Below are 15415 nucleotides of genomic sequence, written 5' to 3'. Positions count from 1 at the left end.
TGTGTTTGGGATCTTCTCGACACGCGAAAATTCTGGCGCGCGCGATGTTTTGGGCAGAAGAAGAAGAAGCTGAAGTGCGCGACGCTATTGCAAAAATGTCTCAGCCAATTTTCCCGCCAATCCCTCACGGGCAATTGATGATTATCTCACTAACACGACTTTGGTTGTGTTCACAGTGGGAAATTTGTCGTTTTGTAGATGGATTTTAATTGAGTCAATACATTATTTCTCTCGTGAGGAGGCAAAATAGGTTTAAATATAGATGCTTTTGAGACACTTTTCAAATCATTTAGACGCATTTTCCTTCAAATATTTGCATTAATTTCTCATCAGAGAAGCGCTTATCGTGGCAAAATATTTGCCAATTAGACTTGGTGCGATGGAGTGAATGAAATCTAATTCACAGGAAATTCTTCTCATTGTTTTTCCCAACCAACTCTGGACTGGATGCAATTTCGCAAGACGATGGCGAATGGTTGAAATTGCAGCATGTGCTGAAGACAAGCTTTCTTCGACGTGCTGGTCGTTATGTTTGGGTGAAATGATGCCCTTTTTTTGCTCTGCACTTGATTAATTGGACTGTTTTCTGGGGGGGGAGGGAGAAGGAGAAGGGAAAATTTCCCATTTCAGGAAGAAAAGTCATCAGTTTATTAATTTCCACCTCAAACTCCACACTCAACTTGAGTCACTCTCAAGATGTACAAACTGTGGAAATGCCCTGAAAGTTTACTAATTTGTATTTCCACTCATATTCACGAGGGGATTTTCTCACACTCTCACACAACAAGTCAAGATGCAGTGACTGTGAAAAATCAGTACTTCTTCCTCAAGTTTGCTTACTTTTTTCCTCTCCTCGTTCTTCGTGCCATTTTCTCTGCGCCCAGAATGATGTTTGGATGATTTATGGGTGAAACCATTTTTGACTTCCACTTTTCTTCTGCGGCGAGAGAATAAATGAGAGAACTATTAGTGGAAATTGTAACGAAAAACTCGCAACAATTGTTGGTACAGCGCGCTTTGTTGTAAAATTTATATGAAGAGAGAGTTTTGTGTTTACTTTTCATTTAACTAAAAGGTCTCGAGCATAATAATTTATCGGACTTTTCCGCGCGCATTCACTGCCAATTAACTTGTGGGCATAATTTATGTTAATGAAAGTTACTCTGTTGTTCCTTGCCACCCTGCAGATGGGCAGGAGTACAGTCTGTGGCGAAGAGACTGGACCCTGAGCGTGATCGTCGTGTGATCACAGTGTTTTCCTCATGTGTATTTTATTTATAGTTGATGCTGATGAATTTGCCTCCTCCTCGTCGGCAGCTCTCAGTCGCTGGCAAAGTGTCGTGGACACAAGTTTGTCGACTTTTCCGGCCCGAGAGTGAGAGTGGCATCTTTCTGGGTCAGTGTATAAATTAATTTTAACTCCGATATTTCCCAAGTGGCGCTTTTTCCCGGCGCACGCGACGAAGAAGTGCGCGCCCAAGACGGCAAAATGAGGATGCCTTTTGTGGTTCTCTTCGCCGTTGTGGCCCAATTGGCGATGGCGAGTGGAAAGAGATTGATACCGATAGGTAAATAATGGGATGATGAGCGCTGATTGTTTACAAAATGGTGCTGTGTGAGATAAAATTTGCGGTTTTCCACCCACCGAAAACAGGCGGAATTTTCAACAGCAACGATTATGAGTCGGTCATCGCCTTTCATTCGTCCGTCAATCGTGTAAATATGCACGAGAGGAGGTTTGAACTGAAGCCAATCGTGAAGAATGTCACCGAATGGGATAGTTTTGTCACGGAGAAGATTGGTAATTATGCTGCAGCATCAATTACACAAATAGAGCACTGATTATGTCTTCATTTGTGCATTCTTTCAAGTGTGTGAATTAATAAGCGAAGGTGTTGCTGCAATCTTCGGGCCGAGTTCTGTTCAAGCTGCAGGTAATCAAGAAATTGAATTATTCCATACAAAAGGAGGATAAGTGACGGATGAAAATTGCAAATGGAAAAATCACAAAATTGAATATTCATTCAAATGACGACGTGTGAGATGTTTTCTCACATTTCCACACACGCTCCCATCGACGATTCTCCATCACAGGCGCTGACTTAAGTATACATTTGACGTGAGAGGCTAATTTAATTCCCTCCCTGAGACACACACACACATTTTCTGACGTTGGGGAAATTAATTATAAAATCTCGTGATTTTATCACCAAGTGTCGTCGTCTTGTCTGCTGGGTGAAAGAAAATACATTAGCAATGGTGCTGCAGAGTGCACCCATTTCACACTTTCCATGAACTTTCCCAGCGTCATAGGGGAGAGAAGAAGTTATGTGCTCGAGATTTGCTGTCGCTGGGAAACTTGCAAATTTCGTTATATTGTCACACTCTCTTCTGGGTGTGATTGCTGTAAAGTGGAGAAGTTCGACGAGGAGAGCGAAAATGTCTCAAATTCATCCAACTGCCAAGAGAAGATGTGCAGTGTTGAGTGAAATTAATCCTAAAGTATGATTTCATTCGATTAGTGTTTCTTTCAAATGCAATTTCCCCCCAAAATTGCTATATTGATTTTCCTCATTTCGTCAATGCATTTTCGGTAAATTGAAAATCGACGAGTTTCTCGAAAACTATCAAGAGTTGCCTTTTGATAAGAAATAAGGAAAATCACATTTAACTTAGAAAGAAACTCAATTTTCACTGCATTTTCCGTTCTGATTGCAATTCAAAGATATTTGATGTTAATTAGTTGAGAAATTCATACGAATGGATATTTTTCTTAAAATCACATGAAATCATTCAAATTGATGAACATTTGGATGAAAAATATCAAATATGGTGAAAAATCATAACGAATAATTCTAAATTCTGAATAAAATCAATGAAATTACGCAAATTATGAATTTGATTCGGAAAAACTAGTGACATAATCATTATTTGCAGAGAAATCTCATCATTGCAATTGTAAATTGTACAGGAAAAATGTGAAAATTAGCTCTTTACGAACTGTTTAGGTTTTTTCCACTTAATATTGTGAATTAATTTATCAATTCTGCATATTTTAGTTAATATTTCAATAACTAACTAATGAAATCAACTGAAAGGTTTTAAAAATAATTGAAATTCACTCATATTATCAATTTAATGGACAATAAGTGCGAGTTTGCAGAGAAATTAGTCTATCAGGAGTGACAATTTGGACTTTTGCTAGTTTTCACCCGTCGAAATGTAATTAAAAGCACCGATTTTATACAGAATATTAATTTGAATGGAGTGGAAAAGCATTGAAATGCATTTGGTGAATTTCCATAATGCACAATATTCTATTCTCCTTCCCTGGTCGTCTTCCTAAATTCCCGGACAATCGATATTGCGTGACACTGATGATTCCCGATGACACCTCAATGAGCCTGACGCCCAGTGGGTGGCCTCTATCACTGACGCGGGCTGCGGTGCTCGTTACGCATGAGGGTGCAATCTAGGTGCAATCACATCCGTCCATCGGAAACAATGCGACACGGAGCGACGTTTGAGGGTTCGCATTCCAAGTGTGTGTGTAATTGTTGATGCTAAATCCGCAGGAATTGCCAGTGCCATTTGTCACACAATGGAAGTGCCACACATCATAACTCACTGGTCACCAGAGCCACTCGGTGGCCAGCGTAGCATTGGCTCAATGACGCTCAATGTCTATCCGGACAGCAATGTATTGTCACGTGCGCTCGCCGACTTGCTCGTGGACTACAGCTGGAAGAGCTTCACAATCATCTACGAGACCGACGAGGGTCTGATGCGTCTCAAGGATGTCCTGCAGATTCATGGGCCTCAGGATAGCCCGATAACTGTGCGCCAGCTGGGCGAGGATCCGGACTACAGACCGCTGCTGAAGGAGATTCAGACGTCTGGCGAGAACAACATTGTGCTGGATTGCGAACCAGACAAGATCCTGGACATTCTTCGGCAGGCGCGCGAAGTGAAACTACTGGAAGATTATCAAGTATTCATTTTGCAATCTTCCCAAAGTGCTCATCAATTTATTTATGAATTTCTGCCTTGCAGAGCTACGTTATAACGTCTCTCAACACGCACACGATTGATTTTGAGGAGCTGAAATTCGCCCGTTCCAACATCACGAGCCTGCGTCTGATTGATCCGAAGAGTTATGAACTGAGGAATGCCGTGCATGATTGGGAAGAGGGTGAGAAGCGCTTCAATCGCCTCTTCCGCGTCTCGCCGGAGCATGCAAAGGTGAGGCGTTAGTGCAATGCATGGGAATTGTGTGTGAAGCAATCCGGATGCTTGCAGACCGAGCCCGCCGTGGTTCACGATGCTGTGCGCGCTTTTGCGGCCGCTCTGCAGGAGTTGGACAGCTCAGAGGAGATTTTCGCAGTGCCGATGAGTTGCAAACACCCGTCGCAATGGCCACACGGACTGAGGATTGTCAACTACATGAAGCTGGTAATTAAACTTTTGCCTATCTCACGTGTCACGGACACATCTCACCACATTTCTTCCCTCGCTGGCGCACATTTTCCTGGCGTGTATTGTGCAGAAGACTGAACATGGCATCACAGGACCAATCACATTTGATGATTTAGGTGAGAGTGAGGCGAGATTTTTGGCCACTTTTGCCCTTTTTCATGCTCATTCTACACAGGGGCAAAAGTCTGGCGCGCTTTGCCGCTGCTAAAGGGTTAAATTTCACCTCTTGAATTACTAAACATGACGCTTCTATTTACAAACAATCTAATTTGCAAGGTCGGCGCACGTATTTCGAGCTGGAGATCATCGAATCGTCAAAGGATGGCTTTAAGAGAATTGGTGAGAGAAGTTCTTTCTGTCTATGTTTGAGTTAATTACAGGAGGATTTCTTATAACTTATTCCCCCTCTTGACAGCAAAGTGGGATCCAACACATGGAATTAACTACACAAGAACTCAGAGTGAAGTCGATTCGCAGATTTTCGAATCCCTGCAGAATAAAACCTTCATTGTGGCGTCACGTATTGGTGCTCCATTTCTCTCAGTGCGGTACGTTTTGCTCGCGTGTTTGCTTATCATTGCTTCCTTCTGTCTCACTTCCTCAATCCCTCCGCCACAGGGAGCCCAAGGAGGGCGAGTACTTTGAGGGCAATGCACGCTACACAGGATACTCACTCGATTTGATGGATGGCATCGCCAAGATTCTGGGATTCGCCTATCGGATCGAATTGGTGCCGGACAACAGGTACGGGTCACTGAACAAAGTCACAAAGAAGTGGGATGGACTGGTGAAGCAGCTCCTGGATCGGGTGAGTCTCTGAATCCATCTCAAATTGACCAATTTACCTCATGATTGTGTAGTTGTGATGGCAGAGTTGCTCTGCCAATTGATTCTCCGCCTCTTCCTCTCTCTCTCTCTCTCTGGGGGAAGTTGAGGCCCTTGGGGATGATGATGATGATGGAAAAATCCATGAGGGAGAATGTATATTTGTTGTATTATTAATGCCGGCTTTGGTTATAATATGCAGAAAGCTGACTTGGCTATTTGCGACTTGACAATCACCTACGACAGGCGAACTGCTGTGGACTTTACGATGCCCTTCATGACCCTGGGCATCAGTATTTTGTACGCCAAGCCAGTGAAGCAGGTTCAGTATACCACTTTTTTTCTGCCACCCTCTCTCAAGGGGCACTTAACTTGCCCATTTGACGGCGAAATGACCGAGAAATTGGCTCAATGGATGGCGAAATTCTTGGGAGATTTTTTTTCTTTCCCCCATTTTGAAACTGTCCATTGGAATTCCGCCCATTTTACGGCCGGCGGCGGCGGAGGAAAAAAGAGAGGCAAATTAAATGCCCCGAAGAATTAAATGACTCACTCTCTTTCTCCCCCAAACAATTCCCACCCCTTGAGCCCATTTCCCTTCTCACACGGGCTCTCGATAGAGCTTTTGGAGGTGATATAATAAAAAATTAATTATGTGTAAATTATTTAGCCTCCGGATTTATTCTCATTCCTCAGTCCATTGTCATTGGATGTGTGGATTTATATGGCGTCGGCCTATCTTGGTGTCTCTGTGCTGCTCTTCGCGCTGGCCAGAATGGCACCGGACGACTGGGAGAATCCTCATCCGTGCAACACGGTACAAACCTTCATTTTATCCTTGCCTTTCACATGTGTGTGTGTCTGTGTGTGTGCCGCAAATGAAGAAGAATGGGAGAATGAAAGCCACAGAGAAATAAAAACCTTTTTCCGCTCTCTTTAATCATCATATGTAAGCATGGTTTGGGGGTTGGAAAAGCTCTATGAAAATAGAATGTGAATTTGTGTGGTTGATGTTTTCCCATCCTTAATTAATTGATGATTAAGTTCCCATGAGGGGCTATTAGGTATCCTTGCAAGGATGGCTGCTGAGAGTGTTGTATTCTAATGAACTCTATGATTGTATCCCTTTTTCGCACAGGAGCCTGAGGAAGTGGAGAATATTTGGAATATGCGCAACTGTACGTGGCTGACAATGGGCTCCATTATGGGTCAAGGTGAGGAGGGCAAATTAGCATAAATTTCCGCTTATTCTTGCAATTAACAATCTCTAATCTCATGTTCATCCTGGCGCGGCACTCTAATGAATGACTCGTTGACTGCCGGATGGAACGAAAGGCTCGGACATTCTGCCAAAGTGAGTATTTGATGAGCAATTTGAGGTATTGTGGCTGAGTGTTTTCCATCCTCTGTCGGATCATTTGCATTTCTGGCTACGCTGGCAAATCTCATTGGGGATTTGTCGCTTGTCTCTCCCGCCGGAGGAAGATATATACTTCAATCTTTGCACTCTTGTAACTTGCAAAAAGGGGGCGGAAAAAGGAGGAATGAAGAGGGCGATCGAGAGAGAAGGAGCAGCGTGACACTGGAGAATGCGATTAATGTGCAATAGTGGCCAATGACAGAGGAAACACAATGGAAGATTATTGATGTTGGCGCTTTTTCGCTGTTGAGGTTGAGGAAATTGAATCTTGGCCTCCTCCGCAGGGCAATCTCGACGCGACTTGTGGCCGGGATGTGGTGGTTCTTCGCATTAATTATGTTGTCATCCTACACGGCAAATCTCGCCGCCTTCCTCACCATGGAGCGAATGGACGCCACCATTGAGAGTGCCGAGGATCTGGCCAAGCAAAGCAAGATAAAGTACGGTGCCGTCATCGGAGGCAGTACGCTGCAAATGTTCAAGGTGAGTCCATTTGCGCCAGGGCAACTCAGGTGAAGATGATAAAACGAAGTCACAGAAAGTTGGTGGAAAGTTTTCACCCTCTTGCAGGCGCGCACAGAATGTTGAAGGGAAGTTTTAGAAATTTAGAGCTAGAGAGAGTGGAAAATCTATAAACTGTTGTGATAAAACATGATAAAGCGGAAGAAAAGCTTTTGTTCTTTGCCAAATCGATTGCATTGAGAGAGAGAAAAGGCAATTATTTTTAGCTTCTGTCGATGACGTTTAATTTTATAGAGAGATGTGTAAAACTTTGAGGCGAGATTTCAAAGAAAACTTGAGAATCTCATCAATTTCGGGGCTCGTTATGGTCTGCACAAGATGGGCGGCGCGCGCGCGCTTGAGAATATCGAGGGAAATAGTATAATATTTTGCTGTGAAAATCCAATTACCCTTCAGAAGTTGAAAGGAATATACGCTTTGTATTTCGCTACACACAGCGATATTAGAGTGGATGCCACAGTGCTAAATTAGAGAGAATTTCACTGTCACTGAAGCGCAAGTCAAGGATGGTATCATTTAATAGGATCTCAAAGTATACAAGAATTTAATTGTCAGCGGTTTTGGCTGAAGTTTTCACATAGTATTCACATTGGAATCCTTCCATATGTTCAGCTGCAATTACTTCAATGTTGGAATACTTGAAGCATTTTCATCTAATTGTTCTCCAAAGTGCTTAAATCTGAGAAGCTAATGGAGTGGAGGGCCTTCCAATCTTCCCTCTTTCTTGTGCAATTTGAGGAAAATCCAAGGGGGAAATAGATGTCTCAATTCTATTTCAAATTCAACTACAAAACTGCTCAAAGTTTGATTACTTTAATAGCTATTCTCGTTCTTAACTCAAGACAATTCCCAAGTGACACAAGGATGACCAGACCGGAAAATGTGACAGTTAGTTAATTTCGAGGAAATCATATGAAAACTTTTGCGTTTAATATGCAATTAATTAGAGTCTCAAGACACATTTCAGCGCGCTCTAGCGCCCAAAACGGTGCCGAACAGTGCCCGAGTGTCAAATTCGGTGTCGATCGTATGTGCTAGTTCGCGGTTGGAATCGAGTCGTATGAGTATTCTATATGACCGACAAATGTATGCTCAATTACCCAGAACCGACCAATTTTTGGGCACCTTTTTGTAGTAGTTCTAGGCTTTGCTATATAAATGCGAAAGACTTCTAGACGCCGTGTTGCTTGGGAAGATGCAAGACAAGATTCAAGACAATTTGCAATTTACGCTGATCATTTGGTATTTGGAATGCTAAAGAAACTTGAGTGCTTTCAATTACACTTAATATGAATCGAAATTCATTAAATTTCTCGTGTTTCTGCAATATATTTGCAAGGAATGAAAGATTGTGGTCGATGGAAACTCAAGCGAACTGTGATCGTCACGCTTATTCACCCCTTAGGTGATGTCTAGAGGGAAGAGCGGGAGAAGAACTGTGAAGTGTAATGCAATAGGGGTAACTTGTTAAATTTTGCGATTTATTGAGTGAGTTCTCTGGCAGTTTTTTCCCCCTTTTCTCATTGGCTTTTATCTGTTTCTCGGTGGCTGGCCAGGAGTCGAATTTCTCCACTTATCAGCGAATGTGGGCCGCCATGGAGAACGCCCGGCCGTCAGTCTTCGCCAAGGACAACAATGAGGGAATGGAGCGCGTGAAGAAGGGAAAGCGCCTGTACGCCTTCCTGATGGAATCCACAACGCTGGAATACATCACGGAGCGGAATTGCGATCTGATGCAAGTCGGTGGCTTGCTGGACAGCAAAGGATATGGAATCGCCATGCCAGTCAGTATGTGCCATGTTTTTCCGTCACTCCTTATCGCGTCCCTTCCGCAAATCAATCATGGGATTTTTTTTCCGCCCTATCGGGTGAATGTATAATTTGTTGGGGCACTGTTGGAGCTCCGCATTCACTCTATTTCACACACAGAAGTAAGCAAAGCAAGAGGGTGGAAAAAATCTACTGAATTGCAATGTGAAAGTAGAGGAAACGAGAGTTCTCAAAAGACACTCTTTTGATAGATTTTTCAGAATTTTCTCTTTGATGGCCTTTGAGGTGAAAAGGATTCTTTTCTATTGGAATTTTAGCATGTCTTTTTTCCCACCCCCTCCCAATTGGGGTGGGCAAAGAGCTCTTGAGGGAATTGAGATTGCATCCAAAGGGGTTTGGGAATAATTCATGGCACGTTTCAGCGAGGAATTTCCAGTGGGGAATCACTAATTAAGAATTTATAAAAATATCTCTTATACAATGTAGGTAAATTGGGGTGGGATTGCGGAGTTAATTTGCGACTCTCTGCGTGGGTTTGGAGAAGAGGACAAGTTTCTCGTCACACAGTCCGGGGTTTGGGATTAAGTGGATGCACGAGTGAATTAGTTTGCATGATGAATTTCTCATTCGACCCACACTCACGGGGTAATTCATCAAGTTTTCTCGTGACTAAATTCACTAATTCTCTTTCTCAGTCCAGGGGTTGGGCCACGACGAATCGCCCTTGGTGGCAGTAAAATTTTGTTGAGTGGCTTGAATTGAAAGACGTCCACAATTTGCGGATTGTGAATTTTATTGATTGTGACCACAATTTTTATTTACATCTTTTCAATTAATCTTTATATATGGTGATAAAATTGGGCGGAAATGTTGTATTCGATAATAAAGTGAATTGATCTTTACGGGGGTGAATAAAATTGTCCCCAAAGCAGAGTTGAGTGGTGGTCAGAGTGTGGAATTTGCCATCTGTAATCTGTGAGATTGTTCAATCTGGCTGAAAAGGCGCCTTCAATTGGGCATCTCTCTCGTGTTAACCACTGAAAATTTGTATCGATTTCTCCCCCAACTCTCGGCCGAAGCCGTGTAAAGCTTCACTCTCTCTCTCTTGTGCGGTTATGCGTGAATTTTATGCTCCTTACCTATGAATTTTGGGGTGGGAGTAATATTTCCATTCATTGATTTTTATCCCCCAAATCGCTGGGGATTGCGAAAAATTGAAATGGATTAACCCAGCGAGAGTCGTGCAGAAGTGTGTGTGGAAATATTTCAGCCAAATTGCTAGTTTGTCGGCTCATGAAATCCTAATGAATGCCTATATAGCTCTTGTTCCGTGTGTACTCAACAGATTCGCCCTACAGAACGGCAATTAGCGGTGCTGTGTTAAAAATGCAAGAAGAGGGAAAACTTCATCAGCTGAAGACAAAGTGGTGGAAAGATGGTGAGTCAAAATAATTTATCTGCTGCCGCAGCATCCTAACTTTAGAGTGTTTATAGTGAGAATTACCATGAGATACAACATACGCGCGCACCCATTTTATTTATGGATTCCCTGGGATGAGTGAAAGGCACTCCATCCTTTTTGGAGTTGAAATTTCTGCATGAGAGAAAATCCCTTCGGGAGACTCGTGTGCCTTTAGACACTAAATCACATGAAATGTCGATAAAATTCCTACATTTTAGATAAGCGAGCGAGCGAGAGAGTCGCTGAACTGCGATTTTTAGGAGAGTCGAAAGTTTCTCACGCACAAAACCCATAAATTGATGGGTTTTTCACTTTTTGGGGCCCCAAAATATGTGCCTAGGAGAGAGAGTCAAAGGAAGAGAGGAAGTGGAATTAATAATGCACGATGTTTTCTGATGTGAGTGAAAGAGAGTGAAAAATCGGGAAATCTGTTGAAATATGACAAGAAAAGTTTTTTTTTTCTCTTCTGAGAAAATCACACGGAAGCTCTTTCTCATTATGTTGCCACTCGAGGGAAGAGAAAAGGAAAATGTGAAGGGAAGAAGAGCCGGAAAAACCCCACGTGAAAAATAAGACACAATTTTTCCCAGGATCTTTCTCAACTTTCCTCCTCATCTGCGGACGCGCGCGCGGGTATTAAAATGAGAAAAATGTCCTGGATTATTTTTAATAAGTTTCTTGTCTCCGGGAAGAATGTTTTCGTGATGTCGGGAAGAAATAGTAAATTGTTCAGAGCACGTGAATCTAATTTGTTTGGTGGCTTTGGCAAAAAGGGTGGAATAAATAAAAAGAGCTTCTGCCAAAGCTCCTCCAGCAAATTGCATTTTTGCCTAATGCTCAATGAAATAATGTGGCTAATTAAAAAGCGATTTGCCATCCATAGAAGATCCATTTGTCATAAAGAGAAGGGAAAGAGAATTGACATTTTAGCTGTAATAATTTCTCAAGGGGAAGATATTATTTGTTTGAAGCATCCTTAACACTTTCCAGGACTTCAGACTTAATGGAGTGTTTAAAATAAGACTGAAATTAAAGGAAATCTAACTTTATACAATATTTCATGATTTTCTTCTTTTAATTGTTCTTTTGGCTGATTACACTGCAAGAATTTCAATTTTACACTCTTTTAATGTCTTTGACAAGTCACAAAGCGATTCATAAATTGTATGACAAATCCTAAACACGTGAAGAGGCGAAAACTTGTAATATTGTGCCAAATTTTAGTTCTTAATCATGAAATTCAATCAAAAATTAACTAAAATCTAAGTGAAACCATTAAATTTTACGTTTCTACCTCGAAATCGCTCCTGTTTAGTGAAAAATTGAGGTTATGATTGACTTAAGCATCGTTTCTTGATATTCTAAATTCCAAAATCACGATTTTCATTGAGTAAAAATACGCAATTCTACTGAGAAAGTGAAATTTCTTACAGTTTAGATTCCAAATTGCCTAGTTTAAGATATTATTTAGTCTTAAATCAGTCACATAACCTAGAAAAATATGTCAAAATTAGTATTTGGCTTAAAATTAATTTCTAAGAGTCAAATAATGAACGTCGTGAGCGAAATATTGCATAATTTGCAAGAGTTCTACTGATTTGTACACCACTTCTAGTCCATTATCTCCCCCTTGTAATTTCTCTATGAACGACTTTTATTCACTGGTTATCGAGCTTTGGCATTTTATCAGCGACAGAGCGAAGAAGACTGATGAAATGTGAGAGTTTAAACTGCTTGATTAGGCATTTGCGCGTGGGTGGAAATGTCCTTTGGCTGAAGGAAATTCCCAGAACGCTTTAGCCTCTGGCTCTTGGTTGCGGGCAATTGCCTTTGAGTGATATTAAATGGGTTGCCCAGAGAATGGGGCGCTTCTGGTCTGTGTGTGAGTGTCACATGATGAGAGTTCTGCCCATTTCTCAGCATCTCTCGCTCTCTTTCTTCCTCCGCCAGGACGCTGTAAATCGGAAACGACAAGTTCATCTGATAGCGCCGCCGAACTGGGAATCGATAATGTGGGTGGCGTTTTTGTTGTCCTGGCCTCTGGATGCTCCGTGGCTCTCATGATCGGCATCTTCGAGTTCCTCTGGAATTGCCGTCAAGTGGCTGTGGATGAGAAGGTGAGTGTCATTTGAATTTTCTTTCATTTTTCCTCTCTCTCTCTCGTCCAATGCGTGCTGCTTTTTCAACTGTCTATTATTCTCCTTCACTTTTCGCATCTTCATGTGCTTTATTAAACTTTTTCCTCCTCCACTCGTGCTATTTCTCACCTTTTTTTTCTTCGCCTGCATGGAGTGCTTCTGTTGTGAGACAGAGAGAAAATTTGTGTGCTTTTCTTTGTGGGCAATTTTGGGGGGGCGCAAATAGATTATATGCCTGTTTACATTGTTGACAGAGGAGGAAGAGCCGAGAGACACGCAAAAGTCACTTCTGACACATAATTTATTAGTTATTTACCTTGATGATTTACTTTTTGTATCACTTGCACGAGATATGATAAGAGGAGAACCTCTTCTCCCTTTTGCTATCGCATGAGCTTTCATCTTCCTAATCTTCCGCGCGTATCGCCAGAATCCGCCAGGGAGGCGTGAGAAAAAGCTCTCGCTATGTGTGTGTGTGAGAGAAAAGAGGGTTGAATTTCGCATCTGCAAAACAGTCAACAATTCAACCTTGAAAGCCACTCAGGTGAAATACTTGATGATACTTGAGGATGTGAATTTTGAGAATCGCTGCTTTTCCTCCTGGGCTCGTGTGCCCTCCGCATATATTTATTCCACCCTCTTGCCACATTTTTCTCCACTTTCCTGTCGATTTCTCGCTCCGCGCGCCTGAAGTGACTCAAGGAGACTTCATCTCCTTGGAGAAAAATTGCCGATGGAGCCTTATTTTTTATGATGATTTGTCAATACTCAATCGATCATATTTTCTCTGTGTTTTGCATTCCTTTTGACTGTTTTTATATAGTTTTTTCTCCACTTTTCACATTCTTATCGTTTCGTTTTTAGTGGGGGTTTTTTGTGGCTTAAATTTTGCGTTTATAACATACATTTTGTGCATTGATTTTATGAGCATTTTAGAGGCTATTTTAGGTGGTTGACAATTTCCAGTTATAATCGAGTGACATTAAATGAAAAACCACTTGAAAAGGTTCCCGGATTTTGTGCCTATATTGTGCCTATATTGCGAAATTATTTGCATTTTGTGCCTAAAAACGACGCTTATGTTTTCGCATAAATTCATGTTGTTTACCATGAAGTGACATTGAGAATTAAATGAGAGAATTAATGTTCATTTAATTCTTCCTCCAACCCCTTTTAATTCAATTACAACACACATCCCACCGGGCGCGCCGATAAATCTCTGCCATGCAAACACACTCACCAAAAACCCTCGATGCCTGGTTATGTTCTGGGGAATTGGGCGCCCGGACGGTCAATTTATCGGTCATGGCGATGCTGGGCGGCAGATAACGCCGTGGGAGGCATTCAAGGCAGAGCTGAAATTTGCATTGAACGTTTGGATCACCACGAAGCCCGTTCGCGTTCATGGCAGTGGCGGCTCAACAGGTTCAAAGGGCTCATCGTCCAAGGCGGAGTCCGAGTCGAGGAGCACAGCAATGGCGAATGTCCTGAACACGACATCCAGCACGGCTCATCTCGACAAGATCGGCACGTCGTTCGGGCACAAGTAATCAATACTTTGGGCCGCACCATTCAATGAATAAAACAGTGTGTATTTGCCCGGGAAAGGTGCAAAATAAAGGCCAATTTGGACAATGCGATGCGTGGGAAAAGGAAGCCTGAATTAGCCATAAAGATAATCTCCGAGACTCCTGAGATGTGCTGCAGCAGCTGAGCCACTCTCGTGCCGACAATAAACACTCGCACTATTCTCATTTTATTATTTTAATTTAAATTAATGTCGCTCACCCTCAGAAATGTGCGCTCAAGACGCATACGAAGACCGCATATTAAATATTTCGCATGGTTTATATGACTAAGGACGATGTTGGAGGATGTAAGGCAACTTTAAGGAAGCTCTCAGTGAATTTGGCTATGAATCTATCTGAGGCGCACTTGCGTAATAGAAATTATTAAACATTAGGGCCGGAGAGAGAAAATGAATAAATGAGTTTAATTTTCTGTAGTTATTCGCTCTCAAAACATGTAAAACTTCTGAAAGTTTGTCAAAAGGAGGAAAGGTTCGTCGGGAGAGAGATGAAAAGTTACTTAAGCACGTGACAGTGAAGCAAGAAGAGTCAATAAAAGCAGGCACACATGATGGAGTTAATACATAAAGTATAATTATAATAATTCTCATGAAAATTCCAGCATTTCCTTTTGCCAAAGAAGCTCACAATGGATAGAGAAAGAGAAAAAGAGAGACTTTCAGGTAGTGAATTTCATGTGACATTCAGTGTGACAAATTCAATTTCATTTGCATTTTGCTCCTTTTCCCAGTGATGTGTTCACAAAGTTCATTCTCTCTCAGCACTTGCAATTCCGCCCATTTCAGGAAAGCACGTCGAAAAATCCTCTTTGTCTGATAAATTTCATTCCACATAATCAGCAGATGATGCAAAATGCTGAAAAGTGCACTTGTCTGAGCGCGCAAATGGAGATGAAATGCTGAATTCACTCACAAAGTGGTGAATATATATTTGGGTGAGTGGAAAATGAGGCCATTTCTCAATTTCATTCAACTCCTCGGGAAAAGTCGGGAATGAAATTCCCCATTGCGGAGTGTGAGACGCGCGGCTGGAGAAGAATGTCAATCAATTTGCATCTAAATTGAAGAGTTGAGCGTGAGAGTTAGAGCGATTACAGACTTGCCGATTATCCTCGAATCGGCGCGAACTCGGATCAATCGTCCGTGAGAGTTTGGAGTGTGTAAAGGTCGGATCAGCGATAATTCGTGGATGAATTGGCGCTAAACACACTCAG

General features: G+C 42.0%; 1 protein-coding gene across 1 annotated transcript; it reads left to right on the top strand.

The window, feature by feature from the left end:
- The first annotated feature begins 1335 nt into the window (after positions 1-1335).
- On the top strand, positions 1336-14367 carry LOC132263296 (glutamate receptor ionotropic, kainate 2-like). Its single transcript, XM_059762984.1, has 19 exons — positions 1336-1568; positions 1655-1801; positions 1872-1934; positions 3576-3991; positions 4054-4242; positions 4300-4452; positions 4547-4592; positions 4753-4815; positions 4892-5024; positions 5095-5284; positions 5504-5623; positions 5972-6118; positions 6440-6515; positions 6637-6655; positions 7006-7204; positions 8800-9031; positions 10359-10451; positions 12426-12592; positions 13939-14367. The coding sequence occupies exons 1-19, from the start codon at positions 1490-1492 to the stop codon at positions 14161-14163; spliced, it is 2757 nt and encodes a 918-aa protein (XP_059618967.1). The 5' UTR covers positions 1336-1489; the 3' UTR covers positions 14164-14367.
- Positions 14368-15415: the final 1048 nt, after the last annotated feature.

This window comes from Phlebotomus argentipes, unplaced genomic scaffold, assembly GCF_947086385.1.
Source record: "Phlebotomus argentipes unplaced genomic scaffold, Phlebotomus argentipes genome assembly contig_15, whole genome shotgun sequence".
In the NCBI taxonomy this organism is placed as follows: Eukaryota; Metazoa; Arthropoda; class Insecta; order Diptera; family Psychodidae; genus Phlebotomus; species Phlebotomus argentipes.
The sequence above is the reverse complement of the archived record's forward strand: the minus strand, read 5'-3'. Positions and strand labels throughout refer to the sequence as shown.